This window comes from Varroa jacobsoni, unplaced genomic scaffold, assembly GCF_002532875.2.
Source record: "Varroa jacobsoni isolate VJ856 unplaced genomic scaffold, vjacob_1.0 scaffold_238, whole genome shotgun sequence".
Lineage (NCBI taxonomy): Eukaryota > Metazoa > Arthropoda > Arachnida > Mesostigmata > Varroidae > Varroa > Varroa jacobsoni.
In genome coordinates this window covers 333,721-359,528 of record NW_019213140.1, presented here as the reverse complement: position 1 = coordinate 359,528, position 25,808 = coordinate 333,721, and the positions used below count along the sequence as shown (strand labels likewise).

The window sequence follows — 25,808 nt, the reverse complement described above, 5'->3', positions numbered from 1 at the left end:
AAAGTACCCAAACATCTCCCTATCCGTCTGGTAGACGATGAGACGACTGCATATATGTATAATCCTTAAATAGATGGGGAGACGGCAAAGAGAAGGAAGGGTGGAAGGGACGCCAGTCCAGAAGTTACAGGAAAAGCTGTATATCATTTAGTCATAGGAGCGTTATGCAAAGTCCATTAGAACTGAGGAAAGGCGAAAGGGTCCCGCTGAAGAAAATAATTAAAAAGAAATAAATCCGTTAGTAGCGGTAAAGCTAAGCAACCCATAAGCAGACTTATGAAGATGTAGCTTCAGATACTGTGCTATAGCAAGCATCGCCTACATAGCGACCGGGATCCGCCGTGTGCATCTATGCTGGGTGGTACGGCAGCTGTCCACATGTACACGTAGGTGGATGCTGATATGCTCTTCTATTGTCGTTGCCGCCCCTCAGAGCCGTCATCATCCTAATGGCGGCGCCAATGACGCTTGCTTTCCATTAGAAATGAAGCTTTAATTGCGGGTGCTCGTGAGAAGGCGATTTCATAATGAAGGATAGCGTCAAAGCACTACGAAAGCCGTGCCCAGATACACAGAATCTAATTACGACCGTATTATAGGAAGAGAAGCGTATAAAACCGTGTGGCCTAACATACGGCGGCAAAAAATTGACCTTCCAATAGGCTAGACGTTTTCGCCGTCCTAGAACACGATTGTGCCTACAGAGCCGCGTATAACATGTGTTTTATCGAACCTTCGTGCTTTCATCCGTTAGTCTGCCGCTTCGTTTAGATCTCTTGACAATTTTGTTACGCGCAACAATGACGTTTAAGTTGAATTAAGATAAGGAACCTATTCAGCTAAAGTGTAGTTATAATTAACTGTATGCCATAAAGTTAGCTGAACATCTAGCGTAAACTTTTTTTACTTAGTATATGACCTACGTCGAACTGAGTACAGATTTGTTGCTCTTGCCAGTGCCTGGTATTGTATGCGTTCGGGTGCGCAAGGTTCTCTTAATCCAATAAAATGCGATTGATGTATCTAACATTTCGATCGGCAGCGTCCCCTACGGCCAACAAGTAGAATTGGACAAAAGTAAAGAAGGCAATGACTGTTCACAGCGAAGTATTACCGTAGTTGTTGACCTCGTGTAGTTGGAACGTTTTCAACAATATTTAAAAACACAGTCGCTGCTCCGACGCATTTCGTCCAATGTGATATGGTTGTTTCAACGATTCATTTCGAAAGTTGAGGAATCCTCCATTTCTACGCTTATTTGATGTCACCTAGCAAACGACACGCCTTCGGGGGTAAATATGTGTATGTACATCGATTGAGATTCGCTACTCGCCAGCGGATCGGAAGCCTCACTGTCATTTTGTAGCACCTCTCATTTATCTCAGGCGCCGAGTGTTGCGTCTGACAGTTGCAATTAAGCATTCATTTAGTGTATTATTATTATTATTATTATACTATCATTACATTAAACCTTAACGACCTACTTCACCTTGTTTTCGTTTAGGTTCTCTACATTGTAATCTAACCTAATTTCTTCGATTATTACCACTAGCGAGCAGAGTACAAGTAAAAAAACGTGATAGTTTTTCTTTCCACCTGTAATTAAGTGAACGTAACTCGGCACAGACGATCATTCAGCCAAAAGGCAAGTGGAAGTGGAGGTAGGTAGAGTTGAACTAGTAGGGAGCCTGCATTAAGGTTGTTGACTTTGTGTCCGGCCGAGCTGTTATTACCACTGTACTTGTCGGAGCTATTGTCGAGCGGGAAACTACCATTCTATCTCGTTTCTAAGCAAGCTACCTTGACGGCACACTTGGCCTCATGACAACAACTTAGTCGCAGCTATCGACAACGACCACGCCGGCTTATGACAATAGCCTCCCATCAACGGGTCCGCTGAAGTTCAACTTTTGTAAAACTCCTACATGTTACTATGTGTTGATGTTCCCGGCATTTCGGCGACCGGTAAACAATTTGTCAGCTCGCAAAAAACCATACAACGAATCAAGGCTTTTTATTGAGTCCGCGTGTGGATCTCGATTGATCAATACCTGCAAATAAAAATAAAGAATACTATTTATATAACTAAGTGAAGTTACTAGAATTGCAAGTTGAGATTACGAAAAATTGGAGGAAATGGCGGATAACAACGTGGATAAAACGGCCTTAATGGCGCTCTTTGGCCGACAAGGTTTTTATGAAAGTAAGCTTTTTGATTTTAGGTTTCTTGATGGATGAATTTTTCTTGTGATGATCAGGACTCTTTTAGAAAAATGACTATAAAGTAGTTTTGTGTTCGTTCATTTTGCACTGCGATTCGTTCTCATAAACAAAATCGACCGCGGGTATGGGTAGCGCTGATGGTCTAGAGCTCTATTTCGTTTCAAATGGTGTGTTCCTATAGATGATCACGGACTATTATCCAAACAATCACTTTATATTCAGTTTTTTTAAATTTTTCATTATCCGTGCTTTACGGTTCAGTTTGTTCTTCATGTACGATGGACAGTTTTTGTTGTTCAACTGTGCCAGTGATGCCATCATAACAGAAGATCCCTATGCCGATAACCGTAACCTCCAATCGGAATATTGGTTCGTTTGAAAACATTTAGGCCCGGCAGTCACTGTCGTAGCTGTTAAACGAAAGACAACAATGGTCATTAATTCTCAACCAAAAAATATGTCGGTTTCCGATCAGTTTTATCTTACAGAAGGCCTATGAATGTCCGCAACCCTAATGGACAGTCGAAACGCATGAAAAGTACCGCTCGTAGATATTTTGTCCACAACAAAACACTTTTTTCGCTAGCAAGCAATAGCATCGTAAACCGCCCCGTTTTGAGAACCTTTGTACATAGTCAACAACAAATGCGCAAATAATAAATTCTCAGTAGATTCGCGCTCAAAGTTATGTGACTTTACTTTACTAGAAAATTCGAAATTAAAAAAAGCTTTTTTCTCCAAATGAGTCTTTCATCGAAAACTGACAATGTTACCTCATCGTCATCCGCAAGGCAGTGTCAACAAATTTTACCATCGAACGCAGAAACAACCAAAAAAGCCATGCCCTGAACTTACGGAAACTTGATTGAGTTGTGATGACAATATGTACAGGAAAACTTTCAGACAGGGAAAACTTCGAATAGTCTTCGTCAGAAGACTCAGTCATCGAACAGCATAGCACCAAAAACATCTAAAGCCGGTAACAATAAGATTCAGAACTACAGAAGTTGGTTGCTGAAGAAGATGACGCTGGTTGCTAAGAGCATTCTATTGCAGAGGAAGGAATGAAAAAGGAACATCTTAAAACGAGGCCAACATCCGCCAGTTGCATACAAAGGATCGTCGTCACCAGGAGGCAACCGCTTGGTGGCAGCCAGAGCTAGCGCACTGTTATTGTTGTACGATAGTTGTAGCTGCGATAGGTAAAAGTCAACTCAAGTTAGAAGCTGTTCTGTGCCGATGCTGATCGCCCTGCCGAAATGATGACGCAGTCACATCTATTTCATGTCGTTGCGGCGACGTCGTCACGCGTTCAAATAGGCATGGCCATCTGGCTCCCCACGGCCTCTGTCAGGCTTCGCTTAAGTTCCAGAAGAACTTGAACGGTAAATGACTTCGTTCCTGGTGATAGCCAATGCGACCATTGCAACTATTATCCTATTAGGTTTAAGCGGGGGATTCGAATCGTTCTTTTTAAGTATTAGTCTCCACAGACTTTGCTAGCACTAGCATTACCATTATCACCATCACCGTCTGTTTCCCGGACTGTTACTGATTCTCCCGAATAGATCGTCAGCCGCCTTCTGCTTAACGTTACGTCCAGTCTTTGACGATAGTGGTCTTGTCCTTTGGCACCCGCGTTTACTCTAATCTTTGTAATTCCACTTGGTGCCCTAAAATTTGGTTTATTCAAATGTCAGACTACCATCGGTTGTACGAGTACTACCTAGTACACTTCGTGTATTATATATGTATATAGTTATGTATGGAATTTAAATGTTAATTGGTATTGCATATCGTCCATTTGGTTGAAAAAAAGAATCATGAACGATAAAGGGATCTGCATGGTGAGAGATGAATATTTTTTGGCCGTCCATTACTTGGATTCGGTGTCTGTCGATAATAATGATGATATCCGGTGGAACACATCGTGAAGTACTGAGAAAGTTTAGAGTAGATTACCGTGCGACTACGAAAATGAAGCAGCGCTTACGTTAATCGTTCCGTCCAAGCGAATATGAGCTGCCGAAACCGCGTTTCCTTTAGCTGCTACCTGGCGTTGCTTGGGACGCTTGTTGGTGATCTGGGGGCGCACAACAATAACAATAGGAGCTTTTCCATCGTGACGGTCGACTGAGTGGCCCTCGTAACGGAGACTAATGTGGCCGCAGAAGCGATGACGATCGGTCTACAAAATTACGCACTTTAACAAACATCATCGAAAAAGTGCACGGCTGTACTTGGTTGGATATATCCCCCCCCCCCCAACCCTTACGCATATGGGGCAAGTACTGACTCATCGCATAAATGCAAAATTGCCCAGATTTATAAATCAACAACACCGAACTCATTAATCGATCGCATTCTCACTTCTAACGTTATATATAGTCGATCATAATATATAGCGTAGTAGTGCAATAGCTATTAGAAGAACAGATCAATTGTCCGGTTACTTGTAGATAAAAAAAACTGTTGCTTTTCTCTGATAGCGTGCTTGTAGGCGATAACTATCGAGCACTATATTGCCATGATGGATTTCTCCGAATAATCGGATCACGAATGAGTCACGTTAACAGTCATTTACCGATATATATTACTGCGCATGGCCAAAAGCGGACAACGGATTGACAGTAGTATTAAACGGGTACCACGCTAGTGTAGATCGTCGTAAATCACCCAGGTATTGGTGCGTGACGACGTATTTCGTAGCACAGTATAAATGACTAGGGAACTGATAGGAACGAGAACTGGGCCGGGCTCCAGCATCGAGACAGCATCGCGACGACCTCGCCCGCAGACAATTCGATTTCATCTTTCTATTACAAAGTCAGTTCCTATTATACATTAGCCGTGTATGACTTATGCGATAACCAAAGAAGTGAATTCTGGTTATTAAACGAATGGACCTATAGTGATACATTATACAGGTACAACGCCTCCATTGGCATTATACATGCCGTCCTCGCCCTGATCAACAGGAGGCAAAAACAAATTGTACAAGCCTTCGCTGCGACTTGAAACGATAAATCTAATGACGTTTACGAAAAAATAAGGAAAGCAATCCGCTAACGAAGCAAGTCGTAGATCATCATTTTTACATCGAATACCGTGAATGAATGAATATTGGAGCTTCGCACGCATTTCCAAGCCTCTGTCTATTTATTCTTGTAGCCCTACGAGACGTGGGGCATACGCTAAGCAAATGGGGGATGTCAGGTCGAAAACCTGACCTTGGTTGTTCTAGACAGAAGTATTTATATTGCTTACTTCTTAGCTCTGCTTGCCGATTTGAACGATCGCAACCTACTCCAGCCAATAAATTAGCAATCAATCAAACTAATTCCCTTCTGACTCGCGAATGCAAACAGGTATTCGTTGTGTGCTCTTCTTGCCCCTTTACATAACCCACCTTAAGAAGCCAATCCCTACCGGAAATTCATTAACCCGTTCTACTGAAAATGTGGGTTCAGCGACAACAGCATTTTCTCCTTCGGCTAATTTGTGCCACGACACAACATCTTATACTAGGTTTCGTCCAGAGTATTCCGTTGACACTTACAATAACAGGACCTCGTAATTTAGGCTTAAATAATTAGGTTCACTTGATATCAAAATTACGTGTCCTGTTTCTTCTTTTAGCTTCTTGCAGCATCTGCAGCAGTAGCTGCTTAGTCCCATAGTGTTCCATGTTCTTACCTGAAATTCAGAGATAGAAGAAGATTAGAATATTTGATAGGCTCGATGTCTGAATATAATCCGCGCGGTAGAAACAACTTGTATTCTTGCATTCATAACGCCCTTAAGTTCCGATACCATAAATCGAATCCCAAAGTTAATAGTGAGGCATAATGTTAAATTTCAGACAATCTGTCCAAGATGACGACAACGGCACTCGACTTAAACTCGACGTGACCCCGAGCTGAAACGGTGTTGTTAATTATTAGAGTCAAGATGGATGAAGTAGATTATAACTCAGATGCTATTATCAATGCGTAGCGTTATAAATTCAATATTTTAGCTATGATTACTTCACCCATTCATATAAAGTGTACCGATGTAAAATAGTTCTGTCAACCATCGATTACGTCTATATCTATTTAGGTCCGGGATTCAACCCCTCGATACAAGCAGCAGTATGTTGGAGAATGTTATTCTTAGAACGTTTGTTTCTGACAACATATTAAAAACGCATAAATATAGAATACGAAGATAATATAAGATTCTAGATTCTATGCCGACCGATCAAGAAACTTGTACGAGCCCATTTTTGAGCTTCTGGCCAGAGCAAGGCTATGGATCGAAGCATCCTCTGCATTAAGCAGCTCCCGGTTTCACTTCGGTATGTCACCCGAAACACCCTTTGTCCGAGTGGTGTATGTGTGTCAGGCTGGCAATCGAGAAGAGGACCACAGGCGGGCGGGCGGGCGGGCGAGCGGCGTTTGGAACAAAGAACATCGTCTCTTCTTGAGGCATTCTTCTCAACAGGAAGAAGTGTGATCTCTGTTAGCCCCCCCGCCATACTGTTCTTTTTCTCATATTACTTCCACATGGAGATCTGGATACGGCCGATCTGGTGCAGGGCATGTGTCGGTACGCTCGCTTTGTGTAAGTGATGAACTCGAATTTAAGAGGCTTCGCCAAACGCATTCTGATTGAGACGAGAGTGTCTTGAGTGTCTTTTTTTAAAGGTGGCACCACCCCGTGCGTGGCCACAAAATGAGACTCGTGCTCCTTGCTTTTCACTCGTTTGCATCTACGAGCTCGTCGCATGAATCGACCAAGTTCGTCTTTTTCATTTCACGGAAATCTTATCATTTCGTGATTTTACATGCCCCTATAAACAGGAAAGTGGCAGGATGTTCGATCAGTGAAACAACGCCGGTGCACAGATAACGCCATGAGTACAGAAAAGGACAAGTTAAATTCGGCAACCGCCGAGATACTATAGCTAATCGATTTAGCATGCTGACTACATAGTAGTAAAAGGGAACCAATCACTTTGAATCAAACAGTTTGTAAAAAAAAAAAGCACGGTACTAGATTGTTATATATACTTACGCGTCAGATACTATGGGGCGAGAATTGTAGACTTAGTTTAAAGCTAAATGCTCCGACATTCGTGTGATGATGCGCTGGTATCGCATCGCGATCTGACGTTAAGCAGTCTGGCGTTCAAATCATCTTTACTATTGGCACTCTCACTGAAATGTTTGTTATTAATCATTGTTGGCTTTGTCATTTTCATACCGTGTTTGTGATGAGTAGCGTGTTTGCTTGTTAAACTTAGAAGACGCACTACTGAGCCAACCATTTGAATCTTAGAATTGTATGCTGGAACACGTATCCGCAATATATGACACAAGCACTCCATGCTGTGATTAAAGTCGACCTTATGTATTGTAAAACATATGGTGTAACATATATTGAAAACCTTTTATTATCGTACTGGTGTGTGTGCGTGCTTCATCTCGAACGTACCATACACCTGCACGGATGAATGTTCATTTTTGTAACTAGGCGCCTTTCATTTATCTTCTATATGTGTGTCATAATAATGTATGTGTCTCGTGTAGTGAGATGTAAGTGATGGCACATGTAAATCTCTTTGAGCCATGCACCGTTCTCCTAAACATTGCTTTTCGTCGACACTCTTATTGAAGGCCAACAAATAGAACCGTCGGTCTAGATAGGTTCAGGCCAAATCGGGCACGTCCAGGCCACGAACCACTTCCTACACGTTAGGTGTAGTAGTAGTGGTAGTACTAATCGTGCGCTCTGCATTTCTCTAATCAATCTATCCAAGAAAATGGAAAATAGGAGTCTTTGCTTGGAAAAGTTAGGAAATTTTCCGTTGAAGGAAAGGCAAAGATGGTCTTTAGCGAAAATAAATAAGACCTCTTCTAGGAGGCTGAACGCCGAACATTACGGTCACTGCCCGCAGCCAGGAGTGTTATATCAACACGAAGGTACCCTTCGAATGACTTTCCCACTGTGCGCTATTACTTAGCTATCAATATATAACTTCGGGTTCATTGCAAAGCTCATTCTTGAGTCAAATTGAAAGACGATGGCTTTCCATGACGAACTACGGCATCTTTGCTTCAAAGACAAGTGGTTTCTACTCTGATACGCAGCGCAGAGACGGGTGTCGTCGTTGCAACCATACAGAATTCAGATCCGCACCAATCTGACGGTAAAGGAAGTTTCGTTTGTGTTCGCCTTCCTTCCACACACACGCATTCACCATTGGACACCCATAGAAAACAAACGAACACTATAGGTGATTTAAGCGAGGAGCGAACGAGAAAATCGATTATGTAGGCCCTAGACGTCAAGGAACAAACTAGGTTTTCTCGGCACCTATGCCGGAGACCGGCAATATGACAGGGAAAGCTAGCAGCGGGACGTGTGAACATTTCCCAGTTAGTGGAAGACTCACAGCTTTCGGGTGACAGCTTAGCTATCAGCTATCGTTGAGCCATCCTGACGATAGCGCCATTAAAAACAAAAACAGCAACAATAGTAGCAACAGTTATGATGACCGCGCAAACGGCAATAAAGTCAGCAGCAGCAACAACGACCGCAGCGACGACGATAGCCGAACGGTGACGTATTAGGGGACAGAAGAGTGGTGGGGGGCTGCCCTAAGAGAACTCTGGAGACTTGAACGTTTCTGGAGAAAAACTCAATTTCTGAAACTACCTCAACGGAGAGACGAAAAAGAAGTTGTTAGCTTTTTATAATGCGTCGTCGGCTTCTCATGTGAAACCATCTGATCGTTGTCAGAGCGCTACTATTTTTTTACCATTTTAGTTCTGAGGGGCCGGTCGCACACACATGAAGCTTTTTGCTTCGCACAGAGTCCTTCTGTTTGCTGTGCGTTTATGCTGTTGGCCCTGTTTAGTTCGTCGATAGCTTTGTCTGCAACTAATAGCAGCTAGCAACAATAATCAGAACGGGAAAATATCAACGAGATAGATATACGTAAGTAGATTGTGCCATGCTGTCAACTGCCGCTGACACGAACACGTTTACGACACCAATCGAGTTTTGTTAGTAAAGTCTGCTTGGTTGGCCTTTTCTTTCCTCAACATACACACACTCATAAAACGGTACGTAACACCATCGACATATATAGGCATAGTTCCCGGGGCGAGCAAGATCGCTTCGAACAGGTCTGATGTCCGTGTAAACAAAACAAAGAGAGTGAACTGATAACGAAAGCGACCGACACGCTATTAGTAAATGTTCACTTTGCCCCGCTGAGTTAAAAGATGGTTCTCAATACGTCGCCGACATCTATCGTTTGTAGTTTACCGAAATCTGCGGTGAGCTTTTGCGAATATCGAACGCCTGCTTATCTCGCCCCGATGATCACTGCGCAAATACCCGTAAACAGTTACTCGGTTAGTGTTAGGGTGATCGGGTAATTTGTGTAGATTAAAGCAGATGAATACCATTCTAGTTGTACGATCTGGGTGTCGACTCTCTCTTAACCGATTAGTGACCCAGACGATTGCAGTTGTGCATCTGTGAATTGAAGTAAAAGACCTTCTCAAAGCAAAGTTCTTCACCCCATAAGCCGATCGAGGACCAGACACTCAAACGAATACCCTGAGCGGTGAAAACATCAAAGCCACAGTCGTTACTTCAGAGTATTCAGTAAGCAGAGTCTCTTCGCTATTTGATGTACCAGCCTCGACATTCATCACGTTTGTATTTCTTTATTATGAAATGCAGTCTGTTATTGCGGTACGATTTCAAATTTATATTCCACAATTGTTTTAAGCTTAAAGTACAAAGCTAATTAACAACCTTCATAAAAATTGAAATAACAATATTTCTGTGTAGTTATCTTGACATAACACCTGCCCGTTATGTGGAACGGTTATTAATACTAATCGATTATAATTTTATCAAGGTATAATGTATATTTTTATAGTTAGCCAAACAGAGCCGCGAAAAAAGTACACTTCACCCTGTGTATACCTTCTCATGAACATGGATAAATGTCTCAAAACTGTGTAAAAGATCATAGGAAAAAAAAAAGTAATTGTTTTTAATGAACATTTGAAAAAAAACGGTTAAATTGTTTCACAAGGTGTCTTTTTTCTAAAATCGCGAACAAAAAATATGTTTCTATTTGACTTTAAAATCAACTGTAAAGACAAAACATTAACCGCTCTGGATGATACTAAACACGGTTTGGCTTTACAATTCAACGGGCCAGCGAATCAAACTTCTATTCAAAACTCTCTATAATCCACTATCGAATAAAAGCCGAATATATTTAGGATTAAAAAATGTCTCGTTCGACTTTTATCTAAGCAAAAGCTAAAAACGTGCCTTCCTTGTACATAAATAAAATTCTTGTTACAAAAAAACTTTACCGTTTTTGCATCCGAGGCGGATCAAGGTTGTTTTGGCCGATATTGTGACGTGTGCTTGTTCACCGTAATCTTTCTTCGCCAACGACATCCACGAAAGGGCCAATGGTAATAGTGACTATAGTTATAGAACCGGAATAGTTGGAAAAACAAGTCAACGAAATAGAAAAACGAAACAACGAAATTTTATCCTTTCACTGCTCCTCTTTTCCCTTTACTATTTGCCCCTTTCGATTACTTTTCTGTGCCACTTTGATGCGGCCCCTTTCACTCGATTGTTTTGCTCGAAGGATCATGGGCAAAGCAGCGTTGAAAGCGTACTTCGTAGTAGGGTATAGTGCGGGGTAGGTGCGACTAGGCGTAGGGCCGGTTCGTTTGCCAGCTTCTGCCTACTTCACTGGCCGAGTAGAAAGCATGGTTTACTGAGACAGGTAGAACGATAAAGAGATTCACATAAAAATTCGTCACGAGTGACAACGACGCCTCAAAACGATGACGAAGCTCGAGATAGCGACTATACGAATGAGAAGAAGTGATCAGCGAGCCCTAGTAAGCACAGAAGCGAATAGGCAGAGTTGGTCCTGCCAGCGTAACAACGTCATAAGTCGGGAAATAACAGAAGGCGTTGCGAGGTTCCCGTGCTCAGTCAGTCCTTGACGTGGCCAAGACGGCGCTTACAAAGATAAATTCCAACGCACGCTGAACATACATAACCATAGGCGTACAGAGCAGACACAAAACTTGAACTAAAGATAGAAGGCCTTTTTTGCAAAGGAAAATGCGATACTTCTAGGTAGTCTAGGAATGTAAAGACCTGCGAGTGCGAGATGAACATTCGTAGAGATAAAACATGAAAAGAATTATAGAGACACAATACATAGAAAAAAGAAAAAAAAAAAACGCAAGTTCTTTTTTCAGTGCTTTTAGGTATTCAGGTTCTTACCTGAACATCATTTCCCTACCACTTGTCCTGAATGTTCTCCTTTCGAAAATCACAGGCTTGTACAGCAAGCCGCGAATAGAATAAGAATAGGCGGAAAATATGGCTCATCAAAGTGCATTTTCTGAGAGCGTATGCACCTGGGGCAATGTGTGTTTTAAATGGGTACATGCCATTATAGTAACCCAGAACGAAGTTCACTACACATTCTTACCGAATTGTTTCTAAACTGGTTAATGTCTAACCTTATCATACAAAGGATATGCTTTCCTGAAAACGTTCACTAAGGTAATTTATTCAACTGAACAAAACAAACATAATAACACTTTTAGTATTTGCTAGACCAATTTTTATTAATTCAGTTAGGGGAGCACGGCTAATCTAGACCTAAACAACACTTATTTTTGGCAACAAGCTATATTGATGTAGTAAGGGGTCAGTTTATTGTTATTGAGGATAGAAACTGCACATTAGTTTCTATAATGTTCCCTATAGAAAGGCAGAATTTATCGGCAAGAATTTTAGCTAGATTCAGTCGGTATCATTTTCATCACTGGGTAGTTAGTGCCAGTGCCAAATCTTGTATAGGCCATTTTTATAGGTATGAGGGCGGGAGCCTCTCGTGACATCTGCACAAACAATTGGCGACATATCGTCCCATGCTGCATAGTCAAATCCTCCGCCTTCCACTTCTGATATTCTTTCATTTCGACCACAGACTCAGCTACCGGCTCCCCTTGCTACAGAACACCCTTAAGCTTCAAGGGTCCTGAATGATTGGCAGTCTCAATGACATCAGCTACACCCCAGCTGTAGTTATCAAGGGCCTAAAAATGAGTAGCGACGCTGATCTCAATTCAGTTTAGTGACATGCTCCATTCAAGAGGACTCACGGGGTTATGTCTGACCACGAAGAAAGGAGCAAACAATGATTGTACAGATTGCCTATGCTTTCATCATCGCCCTTTGCCATTCTTACTAATGAAAATATGTTGAGTCTAGTCTCGATATCAATCATTTTTGCTTTTTTTTCTTTTTAATAAAAATCGGTTCCTAGTTAACTTCACGGTGTCGTAACAAACAGGAACTTTAAAATGGCAGAGGTCACCAACGCTAACGCGAAGTCGGTGGAAGTAGCTGATTGGGCTATAGTTGACTAGCTCCCGCAAGAACTGCAAATGAACCATTTATTTCTTCGTACAGCATTTACATCACAATAATAGCGACTTGAGAAGACAGCCTTCGAACAAAGACGACTGAACTGCGACAGCTTATATGGACAAATCTGTATAGCAATAACCAGAAGTTGTTTGAAGAGTTGCGCTCTACGCGTACAGATGAAGGTAACGAATGCAGACATTAACATTAAAATGGAATAGCAAGACTCGTTTCAATGACGCATTAGTCAGTGTAATAATGTCTGCCTAGGTCGAGACTAGGTTGGCTTTCAATTGACCGGTTCAACGAGGCACGACTATTCATCGACTCATGCAGTAGTCATACAGCTGTTTAAAGATATCAGAGGTCTTTCTACCTCTCGTTATACTTGATGCTGAGGTCAAGAGCCATCTGCCATAGACGCCCGCCTCGATGAACGTAATGACGAGTTATACCAACGCAATGTATATAGCAATATATGACATACTGAAAACTTAGATTAAGAGACATTGTTATAATCTCACCACATTTTTAACGTGTACGTTCTATTCAATTGGCTGAACTCAAAATCCGAATTCGCCAAAAGGGCCCGTTCAACAGAGAATACGTCTCGCGCTAATCGTAGCGCAATACGCTTCATAGTCGACGATCTAGTTAACACTGCACTCGCTCAGCTCTTCTGCTTCCGCATTTCTCGGTTGCTTTTTCATATTGAGAACACGAAACACTGACCCCTTATTCCCCAGCTCTTTTACTCACCCACAATTGGCCTCTCTCTCATTGCGCCGGATCCGCTCACTGTTCGGTGGCGTCGCCGGGAGTCAAGGCACAGAGCCTCAAATTTAGCTTGTTTGACGATGCGAAGAAAGCGAAATGTGCAAATAGTCTTGGCGAAGGAAAAAAGGCGGCGGGGGTCGAGAGGGTCGAAAACCATCCCGATTAAGGCAACAGCAGCCAACGATGGACTTTGCGGAGAAGGGGACAACGTAAAGGAAGAACGAACAGAAAAAATTATGAGAACGGAGGCAGCGACGGCGGCGGTGACCAAAAGCCGGTCAGAGAGAATTGGACGGAGGGGAGGCCGCTGTCTAGTGGTCTTTCTAATTTCATCGACTGGAAAATTCCTCGGCTTTCCAATCCAATTCTGTTGGGAAAATTTGCCCCTGAAACCGGGACTAAAGCACTACGCAGCAATGAAGAGCTTCACAATGAGACGAAAAAAACTCAAGCAGTCGGAATAGCGGCCATCACCGGATGCAGCTGAGAAGCGGGACGACAACAGCGGCGGCGAATAGCAAGAAACTCTGCTCAGCGTCGGAGACCGCCTAGTTCCTGCATGAAGAAACTATAATCTCATGAATCCTTGCGATTATGGAACGCATTCATTTTACATTCGTCTTTACGACAAGAGACTAGGAAGGGTCGTACTGGCACTTTGCTGAGGTCTGCTTCTTTTTGGGCGCATGGTCGCTGGCCCGCCAGCTTAATGGTAATGCTTCGTGTTGCTGGTTTTTTGGCCATGCCTCCATTACAAGATGCCCAGTGAAACATATACCGATTCTCGTATAGAACCAACAATAGTAGTTCCCTGTTCTAGCACGCCAAACCTGAGATTCGAACCAAAATGTTGCCTCTACCAAACGACCCATTTAGCTCGATAGGGCGACAAAAAAAGGCAGAAAGAAGTATTCATTAAGAAAATCTGATGCCCTCATTAATGAGGGCTGGGGAAGGCGAAAAACTAGAGAAGAATGGCTTATTACTACCATAACTTTTAGGTAGAACAATGAAATCTGGAAATATTTGATTCGGTCGTTGCGTGCCTACGTTAAACATTTTACGATGGCTTATGAATAGTGGGTCACTGAAGGTGAGACTATTGAAAGTTGCTTCTAAAGAAGATTTCATTTCAGTTTCATGGGATACGATAATGGCGTGGCCTTCGTTTGCTGTCCCAGTTTAAGATGACTTTTTATAGAGATCGTGAAAAAAACAGCTGTGAAAACTACCAGCAGAAGAGGATCAGAGTGGGCAAAGTTAAATTACAGCTGAGTGTAAAGCTTACTATGGAGAATGGGAGATTAGGAAGGAGTCAACTGTATTTGAATGTCTGACACAGGTCTCCTGATGTTGCGTGGCTAACCTCACTGTGGACTTTCCGATATCAGTGAAACTCTTGTAGGTGTATATTCATAGGTCGCTCCTTAAACGATAACGTCTACCTGCAGGGACAAAAACAGGTAACTTAAATGTTCGAAGATTGTTAATGAAACTCCATTGGTTTGAGCATCTACAATCGATACAACAGATTCGGTTTTTACTGTTTATTTCATAATGTCAGGTCGGCAAGAAATATTTGTCACAATCAAAATAATTAAATGTACATTTAAGTAAGGTAAACGTACATATAAAAAATCGTCATATGAAACTTGCTTTTCTAATTAGCGTAATAACTTCAATAAAGTGTATTCCTACTTTAACATTTCGGCACCGTATCCTAACATGGGGCCGTCTATGATTTTTTCCACGTCATGTTATTCTAAACATCATATATAACCAAACTAAAGAAAATCCGCTTAATCTGAATAACGGACAGCTCGGACATCTAATTGTCTGATCCTTTGTGCTCTCAACAGAGCCACGGGGATTTTCGGCACCCATGAACAACAGCGATACTTGGATAACATATGTACCTAGGCAGTTTCAATGGAACTTTGTGCTAACACCGTTCGTTCGGAGTGTAACAACTTGGACTAAACATTTCGCATATCCTATTCGTTAGCTACACGCTGTGGTCTTGCCTCAAGTACCTTGCCATTAGTTCAGTATTCACTAGCCTTCGCACTATTGCCAGCATGCTGCTCTCAACGTATGCCTTAAGAACTTTTTCTGTAAGGCATCTGTAACACCAATAAAGCGCCCAACGACACAACCTAACCTGACAGTTCTTGTCCTAAATTAGAATTATCGTATCAACATGAGTTCAATTAGAATTGGTGGTAATATTACTGCACTGCACCTAGCACGTATGCGTATGCACGCGCATACATATGTAGCTGCTTAGAACAATATCCCTGACTGCGTTCAAGCCTTGATTTATATTGATTGAATAGTAATGACGAACGCGCAAATATTAGTTGACCCAGAAGAAAAAAGGCCAAACCGAAATAGGTGCGCAGGCAGGCGGTCCAGATGTATAATATACATGCTGTATGTGTGTCTTCTTAGGTAAAGGCATTAGTATTGAAGGAAGGAGGACAATCTGCTGTGTCACTAAGGGGACATAGCGAACTTGACAGAATTCGCAGCAACACCTGACCCCTGCTTAGAATCATGTTTGGCTGATCCCCTTATCACAATAAATACTAACATGTCAGTCAGATCCCAGTGAGCGACATGTGTCTTCAACACAAATCTACAAGGTCATAGACGGCAGGCGCAAACAAGACATTACGAGCATTGAACATCTATAAATGCTTCACACTAATGCATGTTTATTACATGAAAAGGAAACGAGAACATAGACGAGACGTTGTAAATATGAAGGAAACATACAGGTGACAGGATTTTTCAAAGTTTGATACATTACATATAAACGTACATAATTTTGCTATAATTTTTAAGTTTAAAAAGGGGAGCGTCAGGCTGTATGGGATAGAGGCTACGTGGACCGGTCCGTTTTTTCGCCAGGAACGTTGATTTCAATAGTCTAATACTATTGAGTTCCTAAAGTCCTTTAAATGTATGCATATCATATCATTCTTATTTGAAAATAAACTTAGAGGGTGGGGTCATTGACCCAGTTATGTATTTTTTTTTCGACGTCTACAAATGACCCGAGCGTTGTGCTCTATTAAGCAGCTAAGCCGCTAAGCTTTTACGCAATCATTTGAAACATCCTGCCCTTCTGGTACTTCCTATCGCCATTGCTTGTACAAGAGCGACGAGGTCGCACCTCTTGACCCGTTCCGTAGAAGTTGTTGGAATGGTGAGCTGCTAGCAGGCTCAAAATCTCAAAGCAAGTCCGTGCATTGCAAAAAAGACAGAACATAACTCAAGAGTGCAAAAAACAGCAGCGGCTATTGTAGATAGAGGCTTTTTCCCCAATAGAGATGCATGTCAAAAGACTACATAAGGAGCATATTTTGTTTCCATACAAGGCTGTACTAGGCTTAAAACAAGGTTAGTTACATACAATTTTACTCCTTCAAATATCGTTAGTGTAAACGACTTATAGCAATGGATTCTTCAATAGTGACTAAGTCTGAAGGAACGGAACTCGTTACACAAATGACATAAATTACTATTGCAGCGCTGGTCTTCGTGCCCATGGCTAGAAACAGAGTTTTTCCCTATTAGAACGGACTTTAAGAACATATGCTAAAGGGGGCATCCGTTGTATGCCAAGGTTCTATGCAAACTTGTCCGAATGTATCGCAAAATAGATGTCTGAAAACTATCCTTAATAACCACTCGCTTGTAGAAGCCATGCGTTCTAGTCACGGATAGCTACGAGGCCCGCGAAAGTCTGAGTACAATCAAGCTGGCTTTGGAGAACGGACGGCGTCCACATCGTTATCCTTCCTCTACATTGCTTAAATAAACCATAACAAACCCTAGACATGGCGGTTTCTGGGGCATTTAAAGCTCGAGTCCGTGTAGTTAAACACAAGTTTGCAACTACTTACGGAAGACAAATCACAACTTATGAAATAGCCAAATTGACAAAAAGTGCTCACGAGAAATCATTTACGATAGCAAATATCGTTGGACGATTTCGGAAGAAAGGTATCATTTCGCTGAGCAAAGACGTATTCACGGAAGATGTCTTCCTTTACTCATTGGCAGTAGCCGATAATCAGCCAGGCCTGTCGGGCCATCACGGAATATAGTCTTAGCAGGACAGCCATTCAACTTCGGCGATAGATGCTCTGCTGCGGGCAATTCCAATGCAGATAGCCACCCCATTGCAAGGAACAAGGGACAAAGCTTATAAATCATTAATTATTTCCACAAAACGATATTTGTAGTTCTCTTTCTGGAAATACGACCTCGTTGCCTTCAGCTGTACGTCAGAATCAATCACAAGTAATTATTCTATCTAAATAAATGTGCTTATGATTTGCATATCAATATCTATTTTGATTACAGGACAAATTACGGTCTTATCCTTGGCGTGTACGGTCCCAGCAGGAAGAGCTATATGCGCAAACGATACAGGAGTCCGTTATTAACTGAATTAAAACTAACGATTTACTAAATCTTTATTTCAGGCCATGAAACAGAGGAGTTTTTGACAAATATACTAATGTATTTTATTCCACTTCCGCAAGATCTTTTCGACGGCACTCGATATGCGTACCAATTACCCACTTAAAAGGACCTATTTCGTAGTGACATTCACCGGCTCTCCAATAAGTCCATGTATGCTATGAAAGCGTGCTCATCGTATCACAGAGAGCTGCAAAAAGACCTATGATTGCCAAAATCGAATCCGACTTGGTCCCTGGGACCCTTCCGTTAAATCTCTGGGTAGTCCCAAGGCTACGAGCCTTTCAAGTCAAGTCAACTTCACTAATCTATTCAGTAGATCTTTTAGAATATCACAGCTATCCTCCGATGTGTTATTATTTCAGCTCACCTAAGTGAACGGCGTTGGCATAATGCCGCTGTGGTCCTGGTAGAAGTAGTTCCAGGAGCACGACTGATGTGACTAGCGTCCTTAGGATATTCGTCGATGTCATATCTGCGGAAGGCGCCAGTGTCTCCCTCCGTCCGGCTGCCTTTCAGGATCGATCAGCACAGATGTACCCACACAACCATCGCGGAGCCCTGAAACAACGGAAAATAGCAATTGCTAATTTTATTATTTTACTATCTTGATAAACAAGCGTCCTATTGATACAATAGTGGAGTACCTAAATGAAGAAAAACAAACATGGGCTCTTCTATGCAGAGAATGTTTTGAGTGAATAAAGAGTACAGAACTCGACCTAATCTTCTTATCAACAGATCCCACAGTGATAAAATATATGCATATAAAACTATGAGGTTGCGAAAAATACGTGTTGTTTTCTTCGTATTTTATCCTTGTTATTAATTGTACTGTAATTGTATAATGTGTGACACAATAGTTAACGTCTTTTGCGTTGGAGTATGTTAGCTTAGTTAGAATCGAGGTTATATTCAGCTCTTTAGGACATAGCATGGTGTTTCTGCATATTACGCTACGTAAAGACCTGAACAGTCGCGATAGCCCACCCGCGTAAGGGAGCGAAGATACAACATAAATTTAACGAACCATAAAACGAAGTGACATGAGATACCGTCGTGCTCCGCAGCTGACAGCTGAGTGCTAGCTGACATTTCAAACGGATTGTCGTAGTCTGTTAGACGGTGATATTTACGTATGTGTGTAAATCGGTACGCGTGCCCTGGTGATCCAGAGATAACATGGGGGGCATGTCCAGAATACCTCCTCCATTCCCAGGTCACCTTCCTTGGGGATCCGCATCCGAAAACTTTTTTTTCTCCTCTGTAGAGGCACTATTGCGGTCGCGTTTTCACAGTGCTGTCCCTGGTCCGCAACTACCCCAAACGATATGCAGTCATTCATTTTACAAGCTCAACGAGAATAATAAATAATTGCTAGTACGTTTGACCCACATTATGACTAGGTTTCGTCCCATTAGTAGGACCCATTTAACCTGAAAAAAGATTACATTCACACACAAATTAGTCTGACAAAGGAAACAAAACGCTAGATTTTACTCGAAATATTAGCAGTGTGTAGAGTTAACTGCCATGTTAATATTTGTCTAACGGCTCAAAGCACACGGGATTCAAACCAAGCAATTTACATTGCAAGCTTTTACTCTCCGTCTTTAGATTTCATGCTTTGCTGAAATCAAAGGGCTCAGTATAGAAGTCTCGTATGAAAAATCGAAACTAATTTGTATGTGCGTGAGGGCCATACTTAAATGGCGCGAACTTCAAGATACGAGTATCTTGTCTTTGGACTTTTTTTTACGCTGTTCGCTGAAGTGTTAACGATTTAATTAGTTTAAAATTGGACACACAAAAAAGCATAGATCTCTCGAGTCTCGCTACGATTGGCATAAAGTCTCCTCATAAAACTATGTTCTTTGCACGGTAACGAGGGAGTATGCGCAATAGAGCATAGGGTAACTCCCTATGTAACATAACATAATGATAATATGTGCCAATAACCAACGAAAGGATATTCAGTTAATTCAAACAGCCTAGTAAGGCCGTACGTCGAATAGATAACTTATTACGCTTTATCAAGTCATTATTGGCCCTTATTAGTTTACATTGTGAATACCAGCGGTAAGTTCTGATGCTTTGGTTAGCGAGACCCAGATTTGTTAGACTAAAATCCTGTCTCGTAACGTAGCTTGGTATGATGTCGTCATCGATATAGAAGCCAGCAGCTGAGATGAATCACGCAACACTATATACTACTATATGCGCACCTTGGCGGATATCAACCCAACCTGGCCGTCGAAGTACGTACTACGATTAATCTGTAAACACGTGACCACTGCGGCTATTTTTATATGTATATAGCTTTGTTCAGTTATATTTCGACAACGCCGATGAAAGGGGACGCGTCGTGTAGGCAGCCGATGCGCATTCTTTTAATGCGTTGCCATGATCACTTGTGGCCATCGCTGATTCAAATTTTGGCTCTGATAAATGGCTACTATGGCGGCACAGCTCCATAACTCTGCTGCAAGGGAATCGCACAAGGCCGGTCCGAAGTGATGCCTAACGGTTTACCTAGAAAAGGAATCTTGACTTGAATGGATTTTAACCCAGATAGGATAGAGTCTATTTATCCTTTGTTACCGGGCCGCCTGACAAGTCAATATTACGTTCTACACATGTTAACGGTTTAGTTAGCTAAAATAGCCAAATACAAGTTGATACAAACAACATGCGGCAATAAAACGTAACGTAACGATCTTTTCTTAGTTAGACACTCGTACATGGAGTAAGAGGCGATTTCTGCTGTGATCTCATGTTGGGGAACATTATTTTTTTACGTTATGGCATACATCGTCCGATAATGTTTCTTTACTTAGGACATGTATCGATCCATTGAGCTTTATTACATTCTTAACACATCGATGCATAGCAAAAGCATAGACGAACCGTCAAAGAGCTATACAATATGTCTGAAACAGTAGATAAATATGAGTATGGATTATGTAAATCTAAGCAGATACCCGAGTTTTTTAGGTAGTATTACGAAGATAATATATATATATATATATATATATATATATATATATATATATATATGTAGATCATTAAAAATTCCACAAGAATGGATATTTGCAGGTCGTGAAAACGATGATATGTCGATTGCCGATGCATACAAAGCCAACCTAATTATGAGCTAAAATTAATAGCGGGCGTGGTACAAATACGTGTGCCGCATGTTGCATCGCTGCACGTCCTGACGTAGGTTACAACGATAGCTTTAGTTCGTCAGACTCCTGCAATAGGTCCTTTTGTTAAGTGTGCCATCATTTAGAGAACGAACGTCAGTAACCACGTTTCAGTTGACGTAAAAATCACAATCACTTCAGTCTACAGTAAATGTACCAATGCAAAGTTAAAAGTTATATCAATCAAAATCAGCTAGTTAAGAACTATTGAAATGCTTGGATATATTCGATGTGGTCGGCTAATCGAACAACGCATCTTTGTCAGCTGAGCAATTGCGTATAATGAAAGCTCCTTTCTTTTTGCTGCCTGAATTTTCTGACCAGTCGTCGTTAGGCGAGAGCTATGATCGCGCATGGCGATACACGATTCCGTGCAACTTTCAGACCGACTTAATATCATGGCATGTGTATCAAATCGTCTTGTACCCCAAGGGGAGATAGGAGGGCTCGAAAAGAACCCAAGTAGACGAAAGCTGCATCTGAGGTGCCTCTAGAGTGATGGCTGGCTGGTATCCACAGTGAAGTGGATAGTGCCGGTCGGTTAGGTCACTAAATAAAGGAACATACCAAAATCCCTGAAGTCAAAGATATCACCGACGAACCGATAGAAGAACTAATCCGAAGGCGACAGTTCGGATTGCCAACGTTAATCTTCTGTCATCGCCTTACTGTCCCTAACTTGCTATATCTTCATAACTGCAAGCATTATACAGACGCACACACACACACACGCACACACACACACATATGAGCAAACAAACCGGATAATAGCTATTATAGATTACCGATCAGATTGAAATCTCAGCCACCGCTCCATCTGATTACGCTGTAATTAGTATGTTGATAAGCGTAACGTTCATATTGAATGGTTTTTTCCTTTGATTTCAGTAAGTTGTCCTACAGGAGAATCATACGCTTTACGGACAAACGCAGGCACTCAATACATTTTGCCCAGGCACTGTTTTCGACAAAATATATACTTGAAGCGAAGCCATTTTACTTGGAGCTTAATGTTAAGAGCGGGTATTCGACCGGTTTGTTTATCGATATACATACATACATGCATGATTAGGTTTTAGATTTGTTTTATTTTCTAAGAGGTCTTTTCGATTTCAGTGAGAAGTGCAATAATACCTGTCTTACCGTATCCATTGTTATGCATTCTCGAAGTTTGCACAAACTGAGAAACTTTCGCTTAATCTACTCGCTATGCGCCATAGTTAATATTCTGCCTAACGTTTAATTAATTTGATGAACAAAAGACCTTATAGACGCCTATGGCTGAAACTATGATAAGGGTAATGCAATTAAAACTAGTTGTGCACACGTTAATCGGAACAGCTTTCAAAGTTAGAAATACTCTGAAAAACAAGTTAAGCAGAAAAACGGCAGCTGCAAAAAGTAATACGAATTGAGTTGAGTCAGACTCTGAAGGCCAAACGGTACTTGCCACCAAAGCAAAGCCAGTTGACGTAATTCTATATAATTCTAATTTATTCACAAGCGCCTACGCTTGCATGAAATCAATCAGATAATTTTAATAACTGGTTGTATCATTATTTATGAAGAAAAAAAAAACTATAACATGGCTTCTTCAATCGTCCCTTTCTCGAAGCCACCAACCCCATTTCAGTCTCATCTGCCCGCTTCCTGTGCATCGATATACCTGTTCATGTACTTTGGCCCTTCACACACCCTTGTGTATTTGTCGTAGGACAAATACAGCTAAGCAATGGCCTAAGAACCGGGGCGGAGTTGACCTCTCAAGGGAAAGCAAAGACCACAATGCGCGGTTAGTTAACCGAATGCGTGGTGCCTTAATTTCACTCTTAAGCAGCATCCCGCCAGCTAGCCAGCCCTTCAATCAATAACACATTGACTACAACGGGAGTATTCATTGCAGTCTGTTCACATTTATCGTAGCAGCAACAGCAACGGCAACGGCAAAAGAATCGCCAGTAATAATTACGAGGACGATCGTCACAGGCCAGCCCGCCTAAGTGTTCTCAAGATTCTTGAACATTTCTCTGCGAAACGTCTCTATTCCCTTAGCTATACTTTTTATTTCTTTCTTCTCTGCCAGCTCTTTTGCGGTCTGTTCTACTTCTTCGACAGTAGCTGGCCGTTCCTTCGGACGTATTCGCTTTCCTCCCTTTTTTGTTACTTTTCGGTCATTCGCGGCTTTTCTCGTAAGGCCACTTGGTCCACTTCAGTCCTCGTAGTTGTTGATGGACTTCCGTGAGCTCTGCTAAGCAGTCCTCATGATGGCCGCCTATTGCTGTTGCGACTGTCGACTAGTCGAGGCGTTGAACCGCTGAGGCCTCATGGCACCGCGCGGCCAGCCGGATGGAAAATAAAAATAGAGATCGATTCTTTCTCTTGAGAGTGAGAGCGAAAAGGACAAGGAAGGAGAGAGACTCAACTGAAGAGGGGATATGGCTGTACTAGTTGCGGTTGACTGTACCTACTGTTGCAGGCGTAGCAGGCCATTGGTTGTGTAACCAGCTTGAGCTGTCCTCTGCAAAATTCTGTGAGCTTTTTGGCGCGGGAGCAAAGACGAACGAAGTTAACGAAGAAAGAGAGCCCCAGAAGCAAAAAGGCCGATAGCCTCATACGAGGACAAATGCTTCTCCCATAAACATCTCTGAGAGCAAGAACCAGGAGATACGCAAGGGGAAAGAAGCTTGCTATCGACACTGCCCTGTCATTCAGCAAAAGGCACTTTATAGTGAGATTGGCCCGTTGCGAATAAACTACCTCGGTCGGCGGCGAACGCTGTGCAAGGCTCCGTGGGATTATGACGAGGTGTGAAACATTGCTGACAGAGCAAAGCTAGGCGTTTAGATCGGCACCATCGCTTCTCGTCTACAATGCTAAATCTGTATGAACTCGATGCGGTGGGCTTTTGAGGCGGTTCGCTTCGCGAACGAGCAAAACGAGCCACATAGACCGATAAGTGATACGGACACGTGCTATCATTGCTGTCGTTTCATTTGTGTCTATCAGAGCAGGGGGTGGACGAGAGGAACGAACCTTGTAGATTCGATGGATAGACTGATAGCAGTTGTTATTAGTAAGTGCATATGTGAAAAAAGCAGATGAAGCTTTGAAAGCGAAGCCGTAGCGTTTAATAGAGAAGCTGGTTCTACACGTGGTTACATTGGTGGTATTATGTATTTGTTAGCAGAATCATAATTTGTCATTTAAAGTTACACGAACAAAAAATTGGCCTACCGCCATTCGCCGCCATACACAAGACAGCACGTAACATTGCTGATCATAGAAGTAAATTTAAGCAGCCTACCTCCTTCTGAAACATAACCGTCTTCAACTAACGACTTCTGAACTTACTGAATACCTAGAATGATGCGTCATGAATTGTGGCAACGGGTATCGACCATCAGAAATCACACTCAGGTCTAAGGTAGTGTCTTAGGGCACTTTGTGGCCTTGGTTCGAACCTGAGCATAAACATGTCATACTGGAAACCAGCCGTCTGATGTAATGTCTAACGGCTGAACCGTAAGACGTAAAAACTTGAAATCTAGAGATTTACGGTTGTGTGCTCATAGAGTTAAGGAATCTATTTGGGCTTCCGCAAAGAGTCAAGCATGAATGACACGAACAAGATCAGGAGATGATATAAATGAATAGGTAAAGGTGCTGGTTGCCGCTGTCAAGCTTAGCATCCTGATTATATACATGGAAGCGCGTTACGCGGGCAAGCAAATTCTCGCAAGTATCACGCGAAACTAAATCTCCAATTCGAAAATTTCGTACGAGATCGATAGTAAGATGAAAGAATACACGGTTACTACTGTTTATCCAACTTGAACTTAATCAAAGTATATAGTTCGAGAACGGGAACCTAATGGCGAGAAAGCGAGTAAATCCCTTCAGCCTCAGCCAGTTGAGCCTATTATCATTGCGATATCGGGAAGCAAGCAGATTGAAGAAGAGAATCTGTGTAAAGCCTTATCGATGACAGGGGACATAATCAACACAAACGACCACATTGCGTTCGCCAAAAAACAGATAACCACTAACATATACAACAGTGCCGTATACCGTCTTCAATTCAATACTTCGTTGATGGCATTTCTGCCGACCAAACCGGCGTTCTAAAAATATATATACTTTCACTTTGCATTCAAACTGAAGAAAATTTTGGCGAGCTGTTTAATTGCCGATTGTTCATCCAGATGTACTTAAACGGCTAGCCCTTTTGAGACCTTTTTAATCTTTTTGGCCCGCTGTCAGCTCAACGTTTAATGTCTAACTTATATATATATATATTTTATTTTTTTGTTTAACGCGTTGTTTGATACGAACAGTAGGAAACCGAAGGAACGGTCAGAAAACGGCATAATCATTACATGTCGATGGAGCCCTTGGAGTTGTATCTGTTTTTCCATTTATTGTATTATGATGACGCATAGAGCGTACCTCATGCTTGAGCTTACATGAATATTGTCTAGGGATGTAGCACTGCGGTCAATGACAACCACTGTCTAAAGTGAACAATTTTCCCATGTCCCGATTCTGTCCGTATGATAGCCCGGTAAACAAATTGACAGAAACGTACACATACTCCAATCTCTTCTCTATATCTTCTATATATAT

The 25,808-nt window shown here is 41.9% G+C and overlaps 1 protein-coding gene across 2 annotated transcripts in view; it reads right to left on the bottom strand.

Moving 5' to 3' along the window:
- LOC111273936 (discoidin domain-containing receptor 2) overlaps nucleotides 1-25,808 on the bottom strand; it is a 64,912-nt gene that overhangs the window by 23,803 nt on the left and 15,301 nt on the right. For both annotated transcript variants that reach the window (XM_086967467.1, XM_022855966.2), the window contains exon 2: nucleotides 18,350-18,540. In XM_086967467.1, the coding sequence (XP_086823593.1) occupies nucleotides 18,350-18,452 (103 nt within the window). In that variant the 5' untranslated portion in view covers nucleotides 18,453-18,540. The remainder of the gene's footprint in view (nucleotides 1-18,349; nucleotides 18,541-25,808) is intronic.